Source organism: Rissa tridactyla, chromosome 4 (genome assembly GCF_028500815.1).
Source record: "Rissa tridactyla isolate bRisTri1 chromosome 4, bRisTri1.patW.cur.20221130, whole genome shotgun sequence".
NCBI classification, from domain to species: domain Eukaryota; kingdom Metazoa; phylum Chordata; class Aves; order Charadriiformes; family Laridae; genus Rissa; species Rissa tridactyla.
In genome coordinates, this window is record NC_071469.1 from 79,927,999 (window position 1) to 79,950,182 (window position 22,184).

The window sequence follows — 22,184 nt, forward strand, 5'->3', positions numbered from 1 at the left end:
GGATTTAATAGCTGACACATACCAGGTCTTTCTTTCTGTTTACTTTTTTAGTTCCAGATAAATTGCTTACTACAGAAGGAGCATGCTAGTCTTCAGTATTTTTATCTGAACAAACACTTTTTTGTGAGAGACTGAGGAAATAATTGTCTGCCATCAGAGGTTTAGGCAGGGTCAGTAGTGGCCACAGTTTGTTGCCAAAGCTCTGTCACTATTTACTGAGTGTAATACACACTCTGTAGCTAACAGCTATTATAGCAGGACATATTTTATTCTGAACTGACCTGGAGAGTTGATGATTTTTGAAGAAGTTATGCCATAGCTTGAAAGTAGAATGGCATATGTACTTGACTACTTTAGCAGTCTTTCGGGATTTATTTATTTAAATTTATTTTTAGATTAGCTCCAAATGATTTTTTCATCCAGTCTTCAGGCATGTTGGAGGAAAAATAATTCTGAAAACAGCACTGAGAGTATCAGTCTCACTACTTATTGGAAGTGTTGTGTAAGAGTGTTTGGGCTCTGACACTATATGAAGTGGTGGGACCGAAGAATAATGTCACGGTGAGTAAAATAAAGTAAAAGTAGTCCTAGATAATATCCCTGTTTCTCTGTTTCTTAGCTGTTAATGTTTGTCTTGCTTTAGAGTTAAGAGGCCAAACAGAGTATCATATATAGCATTAAACAAAAAAAACTTTTATGAATATGCATAAAATTACTAATTATCCATAATATCTAATGATCTCTCAAAAAGAATGCTAGGAGTAGCAGGCTACTGGAAAATAGGATGTGAAAGTAAGGGGTGGAAATTATTGTGTTTTTTAGGTACCAAATGCAATTTGTTGCAACACACGCTATTTGTTAAATGCGATCTCGCTTTTTTCAAGTGGCTTTCAGCTTTGAGTAGGAGCTTTGACACTTTTAAAAAGCAGTATGGTAGGAAATGAGAAAGCACTTGATGGAGGAGAGGAGAATCTGGTGATCAAGGCTGGAGGTATGAGATTAAAAAAAAAAGCTACTTAATTCTGTAAATTTTAGATACTATTGGAAGCAAGAAGTTTGCATTAGATGTGATGGAAGTGAGGCCATGTTTAGTGATTTGAGAGCATCTTACACAGTGTCAGAAGTGTCATACCAACATCACAAAAAGAATTACTGTGTAAAACTTGTCCTACTAGTTCAAATTTTTGTGGTTTGTGTATTTCTAGTATGTTTGCTTTGTTCTTATGGCCTCCATGTTATATGAAGTACTATCCATGCCACTTCATGTAAGATTACATATTAACTCTTGTTCCACAGCAAATGTAAGGGATATATAAGGGAATATAAGCTCTGTAGTGTATACTCTGGCCCGTAAAATATCAGTGTGGTTGTATATATAGGCTTAACCCTAATTAACCTTCATGGTGGTAACCATGGTGAGTATTAAACTTATTGGTGATTAATCCCAGTGGTTTACAGACCTGGTATCCTGGATCCACAAGAAGAAAGTGACAGATAGCAGGTAACAGGAAAATTAGGAATATTGGGGCCAGAAAAGAGAACACATAAAGACAAGGATTTCAGCTTATTGCAGAAGGATACTACTCTATAGATATTAAACTAATAACTTTTTTCTTTACAGTTTATCATGTGTTTGGCTATTGCTTTGTCTTCCTTCAAGTGTGAAGTCCATGCAATTCATTACTTTCACATAGATATCAAATGGTGTCAAGGAATACAATTTGCCACTGCTGCCCTTCTGCTTACAAAGAAAAAAATAAAAAAATATATCGTTGTGTATTCTGTGCTAGATGTGATCTAACAGTGTAGTCATCTGAGAGGTAATTGAGATTACAGTCCTCTAAATACATCGGGTTTTTTCTACTTTGTAATGCAATGACATCACTTAGTTTAGACCTCTGAGTATGTGAAGCTGGAATTCTGTGTGTTGTATTGAACTGATTCTGTTTGCAGTGAACATCTAAATGTGAAATCTTTTTTTTAATACATCTGCTTCTGAATGACAACAAAAACCCAATTCAGGTAACAGCATTAGTAGTCATTGATTATTGTACGTGGTATAGATGCTTGTAAGTTTATACTTACTCATTTGTGCCAAGATACTCATGTTCTTTCTTTGTGTTTACTCATTCCTCACTTGAATGCCAAATGAAGTTAGAAAACTTCTATGTAAGCAAAACTGTACTTATCTAGGAATGACTACATTAGATTTAGTTAAAGTCATATTTTGCATCTTCATGTTATCTTTAGTTTTTTATATCCAAACTTCCACCTAAGTATAGTTTTAAAATAAAATATTTTGAACTGTCATTTTTGGGTTTAGGCGTTGACATTTGTTTTGCGTGACAAAAAGGCTGTCACTTATATCTTGTTCTCCCCTAAATTTATCTTTCCTTTTTTTTCCCCTCTGCATTGTGACTAAAGGCTTCATATTTTAAAATTAGTTAACAAGGTTAAGTTGAAATTCTTGTCTAACTCCTAGAAAATTTGACAAGGCAGCAGTAATACCACATTATAAACTGTATACACCTGATGTTAATAGCTGCTCATTTGATTTAGAGAGCAGTGTGCTATTCAGTTGCTCTAGGGGACTTTCTTCTAATAGTCAATCTTGTCCATAATTATGATGGCTCTGCCTCTTGTCTGCCTGTAGAATGAAAAAATGAATTAATGAATGTAAAATACCTGTAAACTCTGAAACTACTTAGCTGAAATTTTGCTGCAAAGCAAACTTAGATACAGGAGAACATGGAGAAATATCAATGTTGTTTCCCTGAAAATAGTGTAATTGTCTCTGACTCTTACTTCAGTACCTCATCTAAAAGCCGTAAAATTTGAATGATTCCCATGAATGGCATTGGGTGTGCATGAAACATGTACAGTTGCCCTGGAAAGTGACATTGGAAGTATTTCTAGAAATACTCTAATTTTTCATGTGCAGGAGGCACATGGAATTTGAGGTGGGTTTCAGTAATAGTAAGTCCAATGCTAAGTAGATTATTTTGATCATTTAATACTTGCCTTCCCTTCCAAGGCAGTCACCAAAAAAAGCAAAAATGATACATTCACTACTAATTTTAATTTTTGTTACTCCCATTTCTGAGTATTTCCTTCATTTTCATTGATACAGAAATGTCTAGTGTATGTATTCTAGAGGGATTGTGGAGTGTAGGGACAAGCAAAAACATCAGTTGTGTTGACAGTGTTGGGAAATAAGTACTATTAAAAAGCAAATCTGGAGTAGAACATCAAGCAGACCAGCGAACATTATCAAATTAAAACTAGATTTGTAAAAATAAAATTTGAGTCCTTAATGTATATAGTTTAGACTACTTATACACTCAAATGTAATAATGTATCTCTACTTGTATATTAATACAATGTGACCTAGAGATAAGAAAGCACTATGGAAGCAATTAACTCACAGAAAAGACGAGTACGTAACCTTGGGGAAAGTCTAGGTAATTCAGTACTTTCGTATGCCGACCATACCTCTAATTTAATCTTTCCACCAAGTGTTTGAGCTTTTACAAGGAGAGTTGAGCTAAGATAAGCTTTAACAGCTGTTTGTTATGTGTTTTTAACACTTCATAAACAAATAATGCATAATTCATCTTGAATGACCACTGTGATACTGAGATTAAGAATTTATGAACTGAAACTCAAACATTTATTGTAGAGCATTTACAGGTAGAATTGAAGGTTTGTCTCATCCTCTTGAAACACATTGATTTTTAGAGTAGTTTTTTTAACAGCTGAAGTTTCATTAGTTCTGTGATGAGACCTTTGAGGTGAAAATCACTAGTTTTAGTAAATCCCTTATTTTGTCTGTCTCTGGAATATAAAGAACCAATTGTTCTGTTAGTGATTCACTGAGTTTTTGCCAGGAAACCTTCATTCTGTCTGCCCATTGTGAATCCTCATTACTGATGTTTTGTATAGCTCTCATTAGATTGGTTAAGTTTAATGTTGTTCTTGGATGTGGCTCTGGGAATCTGAATAAATCCCACAGAACTTGTACTGTGCTGTAATTGATTTCAGCAGAAGCTGTAGTACTGATAGCAAAAGGAACAGGCATAAGGCTGAAATATTTTTATAAAATAAACCCCTTAAATTTAGTAAGCTTAAAAAAAAAAAAGACAAAAGACTGTGGAGATAAAAGGCCATTTGTTCCCAGAAGCACACTAGTCATTTGTCATAATAGTATTAAGATAAAAAGACAGGTCTATGTTATCTTCCAGGCTCCAACATTAGAAGATTTTTATGCTGTGTTTGAGATGTTGCTGCTACGCATATAAGCCTTTGTCAGCTGAAGACCTCCAGTGCAGTTCTGCTGGCTGATAACAGTGGTGGGAGTACAAATGATGATGAGGTGAGACTGTTCATTGATATTTTTACCATCATATCTTCTAGACGTGCTCAGAGATAGCAAGGAGGCCAGGAAGCGGTTTTTAAAATTGATTTTCCTGTACCTGGTGCTTGCAGGGATTACAGCAGTCACGCTGAGCCGTATAACAATATACCTTTCTTGTGCTCCTTTGCCTGGCTTGCTCTATCCATCTCTTTTCTGTTGCTTTATGCTCAGATCTTTGAGAAGGGGGAATCACCAAAAGTAAGGCTAAAACACAGCAAGTGCTTAATTGTTTCACTTGTTTTTAGACCCCTGAGGTCCCTAGTACTGAATGTAATGGGGAAAGGCATTTGTTTACAAAGAAAAGCATTTTTGATTTAGTGAGCTAGCTCAATCTGGAAGCATTGCATGAAGACCTTAAGGATCATTTTTTGTGTGTTGTTGAAAGACAGTTTTGTTTCTTCTTACTTGCATTCTTTTCTGTCCTAGCCAGCAATGTTAGGTACCTTCTAAGTATATGAGAATTTCTGTTAATGTTTTCTTTCTAGTTTGTTTTTATTAATTATCATAGATTATAGAACAGATGCATGTAAACAGGTTAAGAGAATGTGCTAAAATCTTCTCTAAGCACGTTGTTAAGGTTTCCTGTATAAATTCTGCAGCATGATTTATCTTCAGCAAATGCAAGTTCAACTGTGTAGCATACATAACTAAATACATACTGTCTATCACTGCAACACAGAAAATTGTTGGGTTTGCTTGCCTGGGAGTCAGATTAGTCATCTCCTATGAGAGTCTGAAGTGCAGCCAGATGACTCATACACAAATAATACCAGTAATTTCAGGTTCTGCTGCCATGGCTAACTGACAGCCCTGTTGCAGAGACCAATTAGTGATACAGGAGCCCTCAATAAGAAAACTAGGAGCTTGAGAAGCTTTCTGAAACATAACCCAGAGTAGACACACATGCATTATTCACCAGTCTTTAGTGATGTGGTAGAAAGTGGATTTTGGAGGTGTGTTTATCAGTAATTTTCTTGGGAGTTGCTTTTTAGTAAGTTATGTGTTTCCTACCTGGATGGAGTGATAGGCAGGTTTTAGATCTGTGGCCTTGTACAGGTGTAAAACAGTATGATGTCCTCTCTTCCTATGCACACGTACACCTGAATGGATTTCTTGATGTGCCTTGGCATGGAGCCTCCAGGCCTCATGCTTTTGATTGTTTTATGAGTTGAGTAAGAAGTGGTTCCTACATACTTTATTCTTTTCTCCAATGCGTGATGTCATGCTTTTTTCCTTCTGTTTGGCCTCAGTTTCATCACTAAAAGCACTAGCTAGTGGCATTCTGAACGGGTTGTCTAAGCTTCATGCTACTTGCCTGTAGGGCTCAGGCTTAGGGGAGTTACTGTCTGGTGCTAGCAGGAAACATTGTTTCAAATAGCATCTCTTTTGTCTTAAAGAGTTGTTATTTTATGAAATAAGAGACTTAATTGTTGCTTTTTTCCAGACTGGGTCAACAATTATGCTGTATGTATTTGGGTGAAGACAAGGGAAGTTGTTTTCTCTCTCTTCCCCTTCCCTTGTGAGAAGCACGTACTTTTACAGAATGCTTATATAAAGAACTCTTGCAAACCTTTTATGAGAGTCTTTCTGATTCAGGAAAGACCCACCACAAGTACGTTTTTACATTCTTTATATCTGATGTTTCTACATTTGTTTTTGTTTCAGCTCTTGCTAATGTATAAAATGAAAAGCATACTTGGGTGGTAAAAATACCTGTCATGTATATTTCCTAATGTCAGAGTGCTACATAGGTAAATGAAAAGTATACAACTTCCTTGTTGTATACAACTTCCTCAAAAACACAAGACCACAGGACTAAGGGGAAATCCTTTCTGTTCTCTCTAGTTAAGACCCCAGCTGTGTTTCCCTCTTATCTGCTCCCTATATTCACACAAACAACCCATGACTTCTCTCCTATTTGAGTGTGAAAGGAGCAGAAGTAGGTATGAACAGTGTTATGTAGTCCAGCACATTTCCTTTGGCCAGTGTTTCACAACGCTGTTGCATTTTGTCTTTATGGCAGAGCATAGACTCTCTTTCTTGCTTATTTAATTTTCTCTTCCCATGCTGCAAGGCTTAGTTTATTAGTTTAAAAGACTGTCACGCTTCTGGAGGAGAGAATATGTTTGGCAAGGGTTTTGTGGATCATAATTATCTAAAAATCCAATCAAGCCATTTTCTTGATTGATTTTGGGATGAGATACACAGGCTTCAGTGGAGTTAATTGCACCTCTATATTTTCTTAATTTATATTTTAGGCATCTGACTGCCCCAACACTACCACTTCTTTTGGTACATTTATTTTTTCCTCTTACAAACTAGCATACAAAGATTTCTAGGTATATGCGCTGACAGTATTGATTTTTTAAAATTTTTTATTTGTTAAATATATGTCTTCTAGTGGTATTAGTACTGTAATACCTGTGTAGCTGAAAAGCATTTTTACAGAAGGATAATTTTAAGTCTTAAAAATGCTGTTAGTAAAGCAGGTAGACTTTCTTGAAAACTGTACATAAATATAAAATACATAAATATGTTACATTAATATAAAATGACACTGATCATGAATGTTGATGATTTCTTGGGGAATTTTCATGGCATGCACTCCATGTGTAAGGTTTAAGAAAGTATTTTAAATAGCATATTTTTTCAAACAAAAAAAACACGTGAGACCTAAATTACAGAAGCAGAATGGCAGCTATCTAATGGTATTATTATTATACTAATCCTAAGCTTGCTGTTATCAAATACTGAGTGCTGACAGACCTTCATGACAAAACTTTGTTCAGAAAAATGCCCCAACCGTCAGTGCTTTGATAGCATCACGTTACATGCTCCAGGATTGCTCCAACAGAAGCCCTTTCAAATCAGGATCTCTTGCTACATTTTCTGCTGTGGTGGATTAGCAAGTAATGAAGAGGATTTCTCAGAGATTGATTTATTATTAATCTGGTTGTCTATTTCTTTTCTGTATCAGTTGCACAAACTGATATGAAGTCAAAATAAACCTGAACATTCATATGGAGGAATGCACAAAGGTAACAGCAAAAATGCCAAGAAAGTCAGCTTTGAATTGCATCAACTTCTTACCTTCTGAATTCTCTCGAGGAACAGAGCACTTTGAAATGTCTGATGTACTGTGAACGTGACAACTATTAACTATCACAGTAATCCACAGTGTGAAGACAATTACTTTGGCAAAATCAAAGGTGATTGAGTTTGGGGCTGGAGAGAGGGGTGGGTTATCTGTATTCACATCAGGAGTTGCCACTGCAAGTTGGTATTTCCCCTCTTTGTAATAGCAGAGGAAAATGGATTTTTTTTTTTCTGTGGTTTGCTTAGCTGAATTAATTTGATCTTACTCTCAAGAGTATCATCTGATAAAGGAATCTGGAAAAAAAATGGTGTTTATAAACAACCTTCTTTTACTAAATAGCTTTACTTTAAACTGCTTCAACTATTGTTTTCCCATTGTTTGAATGGATCCTACTTCCCCTGGGAAGCGGAACGGTTTTTCAAGTTTTGGGGCATTGTGAAGGTGTATAATAAAGGAACCAAACGGTGTGAACCAATATTGAAGCCTTAGGGACTTATTTCTTTAATGGCTGCAGCAGCTCTTTTAAGTACACAGGGAACTGTTCTGATTGTTGCACCTCAAGATATTAATCTGCAACCCCAAATGCATCTCTTTCCTTGTCCTCTTGAGGCAGAATGTTTTTGAAGAAATTAGGACCAAGTTTGTTAAATATTAACCACATGATACTTGAGCTACGTCTGTTTAAAAGCTATACATTTTACCATTTATTTTCTGCTACTCTTTATTTGCATCAAGGTTTCTCTTTCCTCTGTAGGAAAAATGTTTACTTTAGTAGAAATTTTAATTTATTTTCCAGTTGTCTTGTGTTGTCTTTTAAAACTATAATTTATTACGCATGCTATGTGAGAACCATTTGTATCAAGCTTTTTTTTTTTGTCCCTGCTTCAGGAAGAGAAGAGAAAAATTAATGATATTGTCTTTCCAGACACGAGAACCTTTTTCTCAGGGAGAGTGGACTCTGCATTTTGCTATCTTCATCTTCTAATCTAAAAGATGCACTTACCCTTATTTTGTAGGCGGTGAAAAATTGGAACAATGATAATTTCATAAACCATGTGTTCAAGGCTATAAAGGAAAACAGAAACAGTTTGCATGGATTTTCATTGAAGTTTGTAAATGGAGAAGTGGTGACTGGGGTTTTCATTCATTTGCGGTTACACAGTTCAGACCAAGATCGGCAAACCTGAGGCGTACCAGTAACTGGAGGTACTAAAGGAGTAAGAGCCGAAGAGAAGCAGTAAGAAATGGTAAGTGATGTAAAAAATGCAAAACTGCTATCCTGCTATTTGAAGAATTAATGTGCAATTACATTTCAAATCATAAGCAATTGCAAAACCAAACAACAGTGCTACTGGCTAGCAAAATGCCAGTGCTCCTGAAGTAATCTGTAGATTTTGTATTTAAAGGATAGTTTTCTTTCAATAGGATTTAGTTTATAGATGAGGTATGTTCTGTGTTTGTATAGCAAGACAATTTTGAGGAGAATTTTTAAAAACTCTAGAAATAGACATGCTTGCTACCTATGTAATCACTGATCCATGACCAGCTGTAGATCTGCAAGCACTACTTTAAAAAAAATTTAAAAAGGCAAGTGGAATTTATTGCAGTTGATAACACCTAAGGCAGTAATGAAGGAAAAAAAATTGAGGATTTGTTGGATCGCTTTTTGAAGTAGTGACTCATTCAGTATGTACACCTACTGCCAACTGAATCTGCTGTTAATTGTAGCCTTCTTGCTAGAATTAGAGCAATGCTGCAGCCCTTCAGACAACATTCTATTGTTAAATGTACTAACACACTACAGTAATGCACCCACCAGTGAGTAAAAAGTGCGTGTTTCTTCTGGATTTTCCTTCCCCGTCCCATCTGTCACCTCTCCCTTTTTCTTTGCATGATAAATGTATTACAGCAAGGAAGAGCAGTAGGACCGCTACTCTGTTAGTCCCAAATTATCTTTTACAACCTTACTCATTCTTCACATCATTTAACAAGAGATTTGTTAATGGTTTAGTGTCCTCCTTCAGCAACAAATTCTTCTACCATTTTGGTTTGAGAAGGATTGATTCTGTGATTTCTGGGGAAGTTCTGCAAATCCAGGAAGTACTCACCACTGCCTGAATATGTCCAAATAAATACTACTTTTGTGCCCAGATTCACTCCATCACTTTTGCCCTTTATCTCTAAGTTAAACTACCTGCCTTTACTATCAACATGGCAACAATTTATTGACAGTTGAGTTGTAGCTGATCACTATTAATTTAATTATCAAAATGTTTGAGGACCAGTTCTAAAGGTTTAGTATATTTTGTGCTGCTAAAAGAGGCAATTTAATGATCCATTCAAGATGGTTCCAGTAGCACATTAATGGTTGCTACTAAAGTCAACAACAGTCTTTGCATGTAACTTAAAGTATTTTTATTGACGGTATTTTTTAGAAGCATTTGCTTTTTATTACTTTCATCAAAATACAGCATATAGCATACAGTGTTTTCACGCATTTAGGAGACAAGTAAGTGTATCTTGAATTCTTTAATGCATTAATAGCTTATGGAATACAAAGGTTTTTTTCTTCATTTGTGTTAACTTTAAGTATAGCTTGTTTGCCCTTTTCTTAAAACAAACTTTTGTTACTTTGTTTCCCTTGTTAACTTACAGATGTTTAAACAACAATTGGGAAACTGCAGTGATATTTATTGCTAGAGACAAAAAGTTGCTCTATTAGGATGAAACCTGTATATTGAGTTATCAACTGGTGAATTAAAAAAAAACAAACCTAAATGTATGCTGTCAATTGAACCAATACAGAAAACCTTTAAATAACAACAACAATTTAACCTTCACCTCCAATTTGTGTGTAGAATAATAAAAAAAAAAAATCTAATTTTCATATTTCCATATGGATTGGTATGCATGTTATTTCTGGTATTTTCTGAATTTCATTTAGAATTTACAATAAACTTGTTTGTAATTATAAATAAATAGAGGTATAAAGACAAAATCTCATACTGCCTTTCTCTTGAAATTACCTATTATGTTAAATGCATAATTTAAGATCATAAATACAACCCCATTCAACTTAATCAAATATTGTAGGATTAACTTCATGTGCTCAGAGTTTCATGCTGCACAGTTGAGAACAAAAAAAAATAATTAGGTGGCACTTAGTGACTTTAATGGCACTTATTTCAGCAAAGGATAGTATGCATTTCTATTACTAGCCAGGGTTGCTCTTCAATACAGTATTTTAATATATGCATGAAAAATACATAGAACACTAAAATAAAGCAACAGTTCCTATGTTGTGTTTCAAGCTTTAGCTAATGGTACAAGGATCATCATTGCTCGGTTTCACTTCCCCTTCCAGCAATAAAGTGATCACAGCCTTACTCAAGTAGCTGCATGTTCCCTTTTTTCCAAGTGGGTGAGTGTTGTAGAATGCAGTCATGTCATCCTGCAGGAGAGGGAAAAGATTTCCATTAGTATTGATTATGGAAAGCAGCCAAAAACAGGCAAACAAGAAAAACAAGACAAATATGTGAGAAATGCAAACGTGTTTTTCAGACTCTAAAGCTATAATATAATTCTGCTCAATTTTCAGAAGTCTCCAACGTATACTTACCTGAACATGTGGAAAACAGATTACTAAAATGCACTGCATATATTTCTTTACTGAATTTTCCAGTCCTGCACAGATACCACCATCTTAATATATTTTTTTAAATGTAGTAGGTGTCCCAGAACAACTACTCTCAAAACACGCAGCAGATGATTACTATGTGGTAACTTACTGTGCTGTATGATTGTGAGCCAGGTCCTTAGGTGTACATGTAGAGATACTGACTGAAGATGTATTTTGAAGAAAAAAAAATTAATTTAAAATCCAAGAACCAAACCACAGGTAGCACATGAACTAATTCATTAATCACATCAACAAAATACGTTTCCTTCACTGAACACCTGTTTTGCACAGTTAATGATGTTAAAACATCTGCTTATTCTCAAATTATATATTGGCTCCTTGGAGGGAGAGGTGGCTCCTTGGGAGAGCATCTGTTGTTCATTTCAGTGGCCAGTCTGGCCCAAACCACAGCATATTACAAAGGTTCAATGCTTTAATTCAGGAAATTGGTTACTTTTATTAAATCAAGGGCAGAGATTGTGTGGTGAAAACATTAGACTTCAGTAGTTTTAGGGTGTGTTTGAAATTACTGGAGTAAATACGTCTGACCTTTATTACATGTTAACAGGAAATATTTGCAAGTCAGTTTAATGGAGCATAGTTCAGACAAATTAGGAGCTCTTTTAGCAGTGTTTGTTAGGAAAACTTGAGACAGAATATCATCACAACAAACCTAAGCAGGCTACAGTTAAGTGCTACCAGGAATACCTGGGAATATGGGAGAGTCAAGCTCCAGAAAATTTTAATGTAAGGAGTTGGAATTTCCAATAACAACAATCTTAAAGTTACTATTCACAACTATAAATCGGGATTTCTTTGTAAGAGACAAAAAGGCATTGTTCTAAGTAGACCTGGACTTGGAAGAAAATCTATCACTTTAACAGAGGCTAGGGCAGCACCACTAAAAAAACTGGGTTTTGCATGTGATTCTTCTGTCTGTTTATAGCCATTGGGGATTTCCAGGTTGTCACAGAAGTCAGTAGGATATTCAAGATACTCTGCAGAGCTGGTGCTTAACAGCCATTTGTGTGGTAAGTCTGATTTTGCTATGGCTGCAACCACAGAGTCATCACCCTCCAAAATGGGCAGGCCAAAAGAATCATCATTTCAAGAAAATCATGTCATTTTAAAAATGAAGGTATTATGCAAGGTGATATGTTGCTAAGGCTGGATATCTGGCTTGCTTTCAAATCTTATTACAAAAACAGTAGTGGCAAAAAAGTGAACCTTGAAACTTTGGAAAGAATTCTTAAGGAGCACATCCTTCCTCATCTTTTAAAGGAGCTAAATTCAGCAACAGGAAGTGCTGTTGCATATGAATATGTTATGAATCAATAGATTATTCAGAGCTACCACAGAGATCTCTGAATATATTGTGCACAATAAAATGCCAGACGGAGCGAGGAAGACCATCTTCAGTAGCACAGGGACTTGTCCCACTGCTTTACTGCTATTTCCTCCTTCAACCAGTTCAGCGAACCTGGCTTTATTACAGAATTTCAGAGCTTTGAGGCATCAAAACTTGTAGCAAGAATATTTAGAGGTCTTTAAAGCATAAAACCTAAAATCCTAGTGAAGTAAATCTTAAAAGCTACTTAATGATCAAGTTTCATTATTTGGATTTTAGGCCCTAGAGATTAAAAGCTTGCTAGGTCATGAATGCAACTCTAGCACAAAAATCAGTAGCTAGGGACAGTTTTGCATATTAAATTCTTACATTAGTATTGTCAATATGAGTTCGTTGTTGACTAAATTTTTCTTAGTATCTGTGTACGTAAGATCCTAAGTTCACACCTCCTTGATGAGCTTTAGTTTTTTCTTTCTTTTTTTGTTATTCTTAACTCTTCTCTGTTCTAGTGTACCCCCCTTTTATTTCCCCCTTAATGAGCATTATAACTATTTCAGCTTTACCCAGATTCTCATTTCAGAGCTATGTAACATTGTGAGTGTTGCCCTTAACGTACAAGTTTGAATTCACAAATTATCTCTACTTATAGGCTCGTTGCAGACTTACACAGCACCTGGGTGTATTCATTTCTTATTTGTGTTCCATTCTGAGCTCCTATCAATTGCTTTTTATTCTGAACCACACAGAATTAACGTTTAACAAAATTAACTTCAATAAGAATGGTGAATTGTGTAAGACAGTAATATTTTACTCACTTGTTTTTCAGCTCCCTTTGGACTGCTGTGATCTTTCTGGAAGTCATCAAATGCTTCTTGCACCACTTTATCCAAGTCCACTTTGTCCTGGAACTCTAGCTCAGGATTTCTCTCCAAAATAACAGATATAACCATCAACAACTAGAAGGCAGAAAAAGACTGTAAGACTTTGATTTTTTTTTTTTTTTTTAAAAAATTCAGGTTACATAGAAGCACTGTTAATAATTGCATATGCCTCTTTTGAGCAGGAAGCCATTTAATAATGTCACAGGTAATAGTGCACCGATAATAGAATTCTGACTTTGATAAAAAAAAAAATCACTGTAAAAGCAGGCTTTTATGAAAGGTTACAATTTCTGATGACTGCCTAGTTCAGGGCACTGCATTGACATCAACATCTAACTTTGCTGGTAGCCAGGGAAGTTGTTTTCCAGTTTATCCAGTTCACTGTGTGGCTGCACAAATGCTGGTGCTCAGCCAGTGGAGACGGTGAAAAGCAGCAAACACTGAACCTCAGCATTTGGTATTTTGAGGCATAATCACATATGGTATAACCACACTGTGACAAAGTTTATAAAAAACAAAGTCAACTGACACCAGTAAAAAGTCTTGGTTCGAGAGAATTTACATTCCTTAGATCTAAAAGGTTAAAAATAGGAAAGTGAACACGATGAGTGACCTGTCATAAAACAAGTGGGCAGTAGAGTCTATATTGGTCATCTTGGGTTTTGATAATGGCATTATCTTTTTGCAAAAATTGGGGATGTTCCAGCAAGCAGCATGACCGTTAGCTGTTAGCCAGAACGGAGATGGACTTGATTTTACTGTGGAGGAATACTCACAAGCACCAGCAGCAAACACTTGGGAACTAACAGTGAATGCTGCTGACAGCACAGATGTCAGTTACCAAGGGTACAGATGCTCTTGATCTGTTCAAAAAGTACATGATATGTACAGTGGTAGGGAAGGAGTTTAAACAGCTTCTTGCTTTTACTGTTAGGTATGGGAACATAAGGAAACTGGAAGTTAGTTGATGCAATAGCATAAAGCAACTTACTAGACAGCTTCAGCAAAATGAGAAAGAAGAATCTATCACAGGGCAAACTGATGTTTTAGAGCAGTTTCTTGCTAGACCCAGAAAATTGTTAGGAAAAAGCATGGGCTAGGGACTTGAAAGAAAGCTACCCTGGAATTATTCTTTTTATTAGTTTTCACTTCCTTTGACCCAATTGTATTGGTACTGTCATTAATATGTATCTATTTGCTAAAGGGGAAGAACATCAAGACTTAGTATATTCTGAACACGTTAACAGAAATCCTCACAGTTAACCAGGAATCCTACAAAATCTATGGAAAAACCACTGAAGCAAGTGTTTATATTTGAAATGCAATTTCTTCAAACATTTGAGCCTCAGTTACTTTTTTTTTTTCTTTTAAGCTGCAACATACTCGTGTACATTATGAAATTTCGTTCATTATAGGCCACAGACCTCTACAATAATTTGCCTGTATTCTGGCTGGTCGATATTTTGCAGCATATCTTCAACTAGAAGGGAAAAGTTCCTTTCATACATCGTCATATCCGATAAAGTTGGTTGCTGAAAAACAAATAATATGTTTAACTCAAAGACCATTTGCATTAAATCAAAACCACCCCCAGGTAGAGCCTATCTGCTTGTTGAATAAATAATACTCAACTAAGAAATACGACCACTGTAGGGTGGGTAGTCAAAAATGGGACACATTTCAGAGTCCATGACTTGGAAAGGGTCTTCTAGAGTTGTGCTTTTATAAATGTGTTGTAATAGAAATAACTGACTTCCATTCTATTCTAATTGTATTTTGCTCAGAACCAAAAAGAAAACTTGAAAATACTTTTTTTTTTTTTTTTGTTAAAAATCATAACAGGAACAAATTACCCCAAGTAATGCATTATGGTGCAAAATAGACATTAATGATAAAATAATTCACCATTAATAGAAAGGTAGGGCAGAAATAACTGTGTATCTTTGCTGGTTTTACCTGTGGTAAAAATTTCCCTGCCACTATTAAACCATTAGGGGTTCTCTCCAAGATCTGCCACACTCGATCATAGAAGCCAGCAGGAGTTCGATTGAGAGAACCGTCTCTATGTCTTCTGTTTAGCCAGCTTCTGTGGACAAATAAAATTGGGAACTTAAAGTAAAAAACTTACAGATGCAGAACCAAGCAAGAACCAAGTTCTGTGGTGTAAGCCAGTAAGGTAAGCATTGACAAATACATATTAATGATGCATATGCAGTATATGTTGTGCTTTCTGGTAAGTTTTGCTCTAAAGCAAACAAAATCAAGGTGCTCAGCATATACAGGTTAGAATGTTATTCTTATGTGTGTTTGTGCTTTATGTAACTGGAGGAAAAGAATTAACTGAAATCTGTGCAGTGCAGTACAGTAACAGTAGTAGGCTGCGTTCATCATGTCTAATCAATTTCAGTCACCATAAACTAGAACATAAATAAAACAGAAGTCACTTTGTGGTACCTATGACAGCCAAATTTATACACACTGAAAAATCCCAGTACCAACTATAATATTAAAGTTTGGTTTATTCTACTACAGTAGGCAAAAAAATGTGTTATATAAATACAACTCAATGAAATTTTGCATCTATAAAATAAAAATTGTAAACCTATCATTCTGGTTTAAATACCAGGTTAGAAAAATACATTTCAGCAGGATGGCTGAAGGTAGTTTTTTTTATGATAGTGTGTAGAAAAACAAGTGGCCTGTAAATTTAGGATTCAGCAGAACAGTTTTGTTAAACTAAAGCTTTGAAAAAAATGAGTTACGTTCTCCATAAATTATAAATTTTGTATGCCTTCAGAACTACACTATTCTCACCTTTTTTTTTTTTTTTTTTTTTTAAACTGACAACCGTGAAGTCTGGAATTTAATTTTTGTATTTTTGCTTCTCAGTATTACTACAGCAATGGGGCCTCCGCCAAAATGTTTGAGACACCAGCAACGGAACTTTAAGAAGTGGCAGCCATGGGTATGATTTTAATTGGTGGAGTCACAGTATAAAATTAAGTCTTCTGCAGCAGCAGTGCACATATTTGACAGAAGAGCTTTCCCAAAAGTTACTGTCCTTAGTTGATTTTCTAGATTTTAAGTAGAAATTATTTTTATATGTCAACATAGTAGTGAGAGCTCCCCTAGGAAGCAAAGCTCTGATGAAAAGCAACTAATACTTTTGTGGCTCAGTTTAATATTCCTGCAAAAGGGTTTGGTTTTTTGTTTTTGTTTTTTTTTGTTGTTTTTTTGTTTGTTTGTTTTTTTTAAATGTTCCATGTCTTCTCAGGTTACAAATGGCTCTTTTACAACCATAAGAAGGGGGAACAGGTACTTCAGGAAGCACCTCATTCAGGAAAGGTGGAAAGTTTTTACGCCTAAGTATTTGGATATTTGCAGCACAGGAACCAACACACTATTATTGCACATTATTTACCATTGTGGATTTGTTCAGGTTTTTTTTCAGAAAAACTACATTTTAATTACTGCTTGGCAGCAGGGCCTTCTGTGTTTCAGAGACCTGGTTCTGGTAGGCTGTTCAAAAAGAAGGGGGAGGACAGGAAGGGGAAATGCCCTGGTCAACTTTAACTTTGTTGTTCTGCAGAACTTTTGTAGCCTATCTTAAATTAAAGTCAGTACTAGGATTTTTTGGGTTTCAGCTTTTCCTTTGTTTATGTTGCTAGATTAAGTTGGTAGGCACAGAATAAAATTACTTGTCAGTAAAACTACTTGTTTATGCAGATGCCAGTGTACCTGGTGAAATAACAAAAAGATCATGCACTGAAAAACCTTAATCTTAAATACTGGAGAAATTATGATAATTCTTTCTGAGATCTGATCAGAAGAGAGAACTCTAATTCAGACAACTAACTCCATGTGTGTTCTTACACTTGTCTGAAGTTTCTTAGTGTAGCTTCCAACTACGCTAGAAGACCAAGCAAACGGTGTGTTGTGGGTTGTTTCGTTTTTTGTTTTTTTTTAAAAAAAAAGAGGAAAAAAACATATCAGTAAATCGTGCATCTTCTGAACAGGTTTGAGCTCTAGGTGATTGGGATATGCTTTATGAGAACAAAGGAGATATTTAAAGTTAAGGCTTTAAAGCACTTGTGATACAATAGCTGTCACTGACTGATGATTGACTTCTAATTACTTTATCACTGCCAGCATCAAGCCAATATGCAGTGGGTATTTCTTCTTGTACAACCATATTGGATTAACATGACAAAAGTTAAAAAAAAAAAAGTGTCATAAATCACTTCTCAATAAAACACTTAATTGCCTAAAACTTATGCCTGTTATGACAGTTACATCTCATTCTCTGTACAGCTCTGTCCTTGGACTAGGACAAGAAAAACATTCATAAAAACAAAAAGACAAGTTGAAGATAGAAGTAGAAGGTTGTTTTCTTAATACAAAGAAAGAAGCATTTGAAGATGTCAAAAATACTCTGACCTATCTAAATTACTATGGTAAGGAAGACAGTCCTGTAGACTGTATGAGCAAAATGAGTTTTATAACTGTTCGGACCATTAAAAGAACAATGCTCCATTATAAAAAGGCTACATGCAATCTTGTGACCTACATAAATAGGTCAAAGAGTATCTGTAGAAGTCCACACTCTGTTGGCAAGATGTACGTATTTATCTATATGGTATCATACCCTGCAGCCCAGTGTAAGAGGTAGAAATATAGCAAAAATTTTACCCTCCATGAAAACTTGGAGAGAGGTTAGTTGTGGAGAGACTGTTATGGAGGTAAATATATCACTAGCCCTTTCACGTATGACAAATTAATTGGCACTGATATATGGCATCACAGTAGCAGAGATTTTTTTCTAAAAATCACAACAGTAGAAAAAACTGTCACAGAAAGAAAATGCAAGGAGACATTGTTCTGCATTTCCTGGCAGGAAGAGAACTTTATAAAACAAGTCACTAATGGGCAAGAAAAAACGAGCTAGTAATGCTGCACAGGAGGAAGTTAAAGATAGGAAGTTTTGAAGGATATGCTGGCTAGCTTTTGTCCTCGGATAAGCCGCAAAAAAGAATTTCATCCTCAGAAAATCAACGGAGTGCTCTTTGCTGACCCAGCTATCGTGTGTTAAAGGAATTAAAAACAGAAGGCACTGTGACAGCTCAGGTAAGATCTCTAATGAAGGATGGTGCCCGAATTGTTCACTGCGATTGACCAAATTGTTTCCTAAATAGTATAATATTTAATGGAAAATGCTGCAAAGAGAAACCTAGGGTTGTTGTGCTAAGGTTTTAGAGGAATAATGTCAACATCAACATGAGTAGAGACAGTAACTAAAAAGCAAGCATTAATAACCACAACCAAGACACTGAGAAGCATGTGGGAGATGCAGAGTACATAGTCAGCTGGACTGAGAGATTCTACATCATGCAAATTAGGTAAGAGAGAGCAGACACTGATTTAAGGAGCTTGTTTCTCAGACATTTTAGATTGGGGGAAAAAACAATGTGTTTTGAATTAAGCAGGAACAGAATTAGTATAAACACATGGTGTATTTGTTGAGAGAAAAGGCCATCATCCATTCAGTCACGGATTACAGAAATCGTCAGCAGTATTACTGCTGTTCAATCTAACTTAACTAGAAGTAAAACCTACAGGAGGATTTTTTAATTTATCAACATCGTTAAGTGAAAATACTGTAATTTAACGTTTGTCTTGCAGACTTTGTGTCACAATGAATGCTCTTTTTGGCAGCTAGTTAGAGCTTGGAGAAAAGATTACAAGCTTCAGGCAGCACTGTTATCTCTTGAGAATTCTAGAGAAATCTGTTTTTAATTCATATAATAAGCTAGAAGAAAGAGGGCAGTGAACAGCAGACAAACTGTTCTTACAAGGTACTTAAGTAGATGGTATTGAGTAATTTTTGGCTCCTCTCCCCACCTCAAAGAACATAGCGCTTCACATTACTGCCAAAGTATAGAGATTACTACCACAAAGTAAGACTTCCACAAAGATAAAGCTGAAAAGGGAAGATGCAAATTAAAAGAAACCATTGTAGAACCTGGACACAGGTGAAAGAATGAAAAAGCGCGTTTTTGCTACCTTCCCTTAAATAAGTATATTACTGATTGCAGATGCCTGGTGATTTCAGATGTATACAAAGCAGTTCAGAAATGACAATTAGTTGAACAGCCTATTATGAATGAAAACAGGTGCCGCAAACCCACACATCTCGTTACCTCCCCTGCTGCTGTGGTTGAAGAATATCCAGCAGAAGCTGCTTCACTTCACTGGGGGACATCTGGTATAAATCCTTAGCTGGCATATCCCCAGCACGGATTTTCAATTCATACTTCATAGCATGGATAATCCATCTGAAGAATTAAAGGGAGGAACACATTTATTAATTGAATGTGAAATTTCCAAAGATAAAAAATTAGTCTAATAAAATAGCTCATAAGAATTCCACATGATCCTGCTATTTGGCTGTCAAGACATGCATAAGATATCACACAAATACTCTACTACTCTTACCGTATTGTGCAATTTATGTAGATTTTGTGTTTGTTTGCAGTATGATATAAACTGAAAGGGATAATGCATAGATTCTAAGGAACTGGTTGTGAAGCATGCTGTCCTGCGTATTCCCCTACGTCCCGTGTTCATTAAGACTAAGATTTATCTGCCTTTTGATGTTAAAATTCCTACTCAAAATTATGCTCTGACAGTATATGCATTTTGCTGATGAGTTTAAAAAAAAATCATAAAAATTAAATTATTTTACATTTAAAAAGACTTAAGGGCATATTGATAGTTTTAGCCTTTGAAATTCCTTTTTGCAGTCCGTCACACATTTCTTTCTTTTGCTACTCCCTTTTGAAAAGGTTTGATTAAATAAAAATATGGCAACAGTGAAGATTTTTCAGCCTTAGGTATCAGAGAGGCAGAACTTTGCAAATTATTGGAGGAAAATGCTGAATTTTTTTCTGCATGCTATATAAAAACACTGCTATAGCCTCTGATATAATATCAAAGATGAAATAATGTATAGATACATCTCAAGCAAGATAACAGCATGGAGCTCAGTCTCCTACCACCTACATCACTTCAGTTCAGGTAGGCATTACTATTAAAAGGGAAAGGAAACTTAACTAGTTTTTCTTCAAACAGTCCATCATACAACACCTGATCAAGTCGGAGTTACATCAGAGAGCCTTACTCTGTTTTCCGAAGAGAGTTACCTTGTCATCAGCATAGCCACATGTCATAGGCATTTAATTATTTAGCCTACAAGGTACAGAATGGTTTTGTTTATGTAAGTCAAGTCACAAATCTTTTCTGAAGGATTCTTAGTAACTACACAGAATTCTGAGATGTCAGGACAACTGATTTAATGCTGCTTTAAATGTGAGGTTTCTAGGACCAGTCATTGAAGGTGCAAGATACAAGAGAACATTAGGCAACATGGACATATTACATTATCCGGAACACACTACTTTTATTTATTTTATTGGGTGAATAGTGTCATTCTCTTGTTACTAAGATTAACAAACACAACTGGCTTAGGAATCATTCTTTTTCACTGATGACTCAAATGTATCTGTGTGGAGGTCATTCACTGGTATGTTCTCTTTGCAGTGGCCTACAAAACGTAACAAAGAATGGACCTCCTACTGAACTCTTCACTGATAAGAGGTGGGTAGAAGTCAGATGGTTGGTGGTTTCTATAGTAATAGGGCTGTCAGGAACTTGATCTATTTTAACATGAAACCCTGAAAACAAGTCAATAACAAGACACTACATCAAGTCATTATCAAACTGGAATGGTGTTTCTGTAAAAGGGTTAATTTTGCTTACTGGAGTGGGTGATAACATTGAAATAAAGGAAATTGAATCTCTAGCATTAACCATGGAAGAAAGGGAAAAAAAAAATTGCAAAAAGGATTAACAACAGAGAATGAGGAAGGGGAGGAAAGAGGAGTAACGTGGACCTGTATGGGTTACAGAAAAGGTATTTAAGTGCAAAAGGATAGATGTACTTGCAGTTAAGTGTAATACAGGTGATTTGAAAAGTTTTTGGTTTTATGATGGCTGGAATGTACTGCTAAAGTGAAACATGAATCTTGTGTGCTAGAAAAAAGCCTGCTGGTAATCTACATCCAGTGATGAAATGCTATATTTTCTCTATGAAAAAAAAAAGGAAGATGGAGCACTTCAAGTTCTAATTTTAAAGCATGCTCACTAATTCTGTAAATCTTAGTCAGTAGCACCTGGCCTCTTCAAAGAAGTGCTTATTCAAATGTATCTGTCTCTTCCTAAATGTGAAAAAGTAATTAATTTCTGTAGATAGCAAAATAAATGCAGATACCATGGAATATGATAAGGCTCCAGCACAGACTATTTGTAGGTCACCTTATCAAAGAACTAAATACCACAGTCCAGGAGGTAAATGATGTTTTAAACTTGATTCAGGTCTGTGGTTCCTAAGCTATGTATAGCTTAGCCTAACCTATTTAATGTAGAATTGGACAACTCTGTAGCTGAGGAACAGTCAAGAAGTGTGGGGTGTGTCTGTAATAGCGATACTATTGAGTTGGGGGGGGTTGTTTGGGTTGTTTTTTCTTTTAAGAACAAAAAGACATTTTTATCAGTCTTACAGGACAAATCTTTACCATGGCAGTTAGGTATTTTTGTGTAGAGAACTGCCCTTGAACACTGTCTTTGTTATACCAGATATCAGATGTTGAGATTCACTGAGTATCAGAAGTATACCTTGGTGCTTCAAAATATTTTAGGAAAAGCTGTAA

At 35.6% G+C, this 22,184-nt stretch overlaps 1 protein-coding gene across 6 annotated transcripts in view; it reads right to left on the reverse strand.

The window, feature by feature from the left end:
• Positions 1-9,911: 9,911 nt before the first annotated feature.
• Positions 9,912-22,184, reverse strand: part of PHKB (phosphorylase kinase regulatory subunit beta) — an 83,093-nt gene continuing 70,820 nt past the window's right edge. For all 6 annotated transcript variants that reach the window (XM_054199151.1, XM_054199149.1, XM_054199148.1 and 3 more), the window contains 5 exons: positions 19,617-19,751; positions 15,376-15,505; positions 14,844-14,951; positions 13,354-13,494; positions 9,912-10,962 (listed from right to left, as the gene is read on the reverse strand). In XM_054199151.1, coding sequence (XP_054055126.1) covers positions 10,825-10,962; positions 13,354-13,494; positions 14,844-14,951; positions 15,376-15,505; positions 19,617-19,751 — 652 coding nt within the window. In that variant the 3' untranslated portion in view covers positions 9,912-10,824. The remainder of the gene's footprint in view (positions 10,963-13,353; positions 13,495-14,843; positions 14,952-15,375; positions 15,506-19,616; positions 19,752-22,184) is intronic.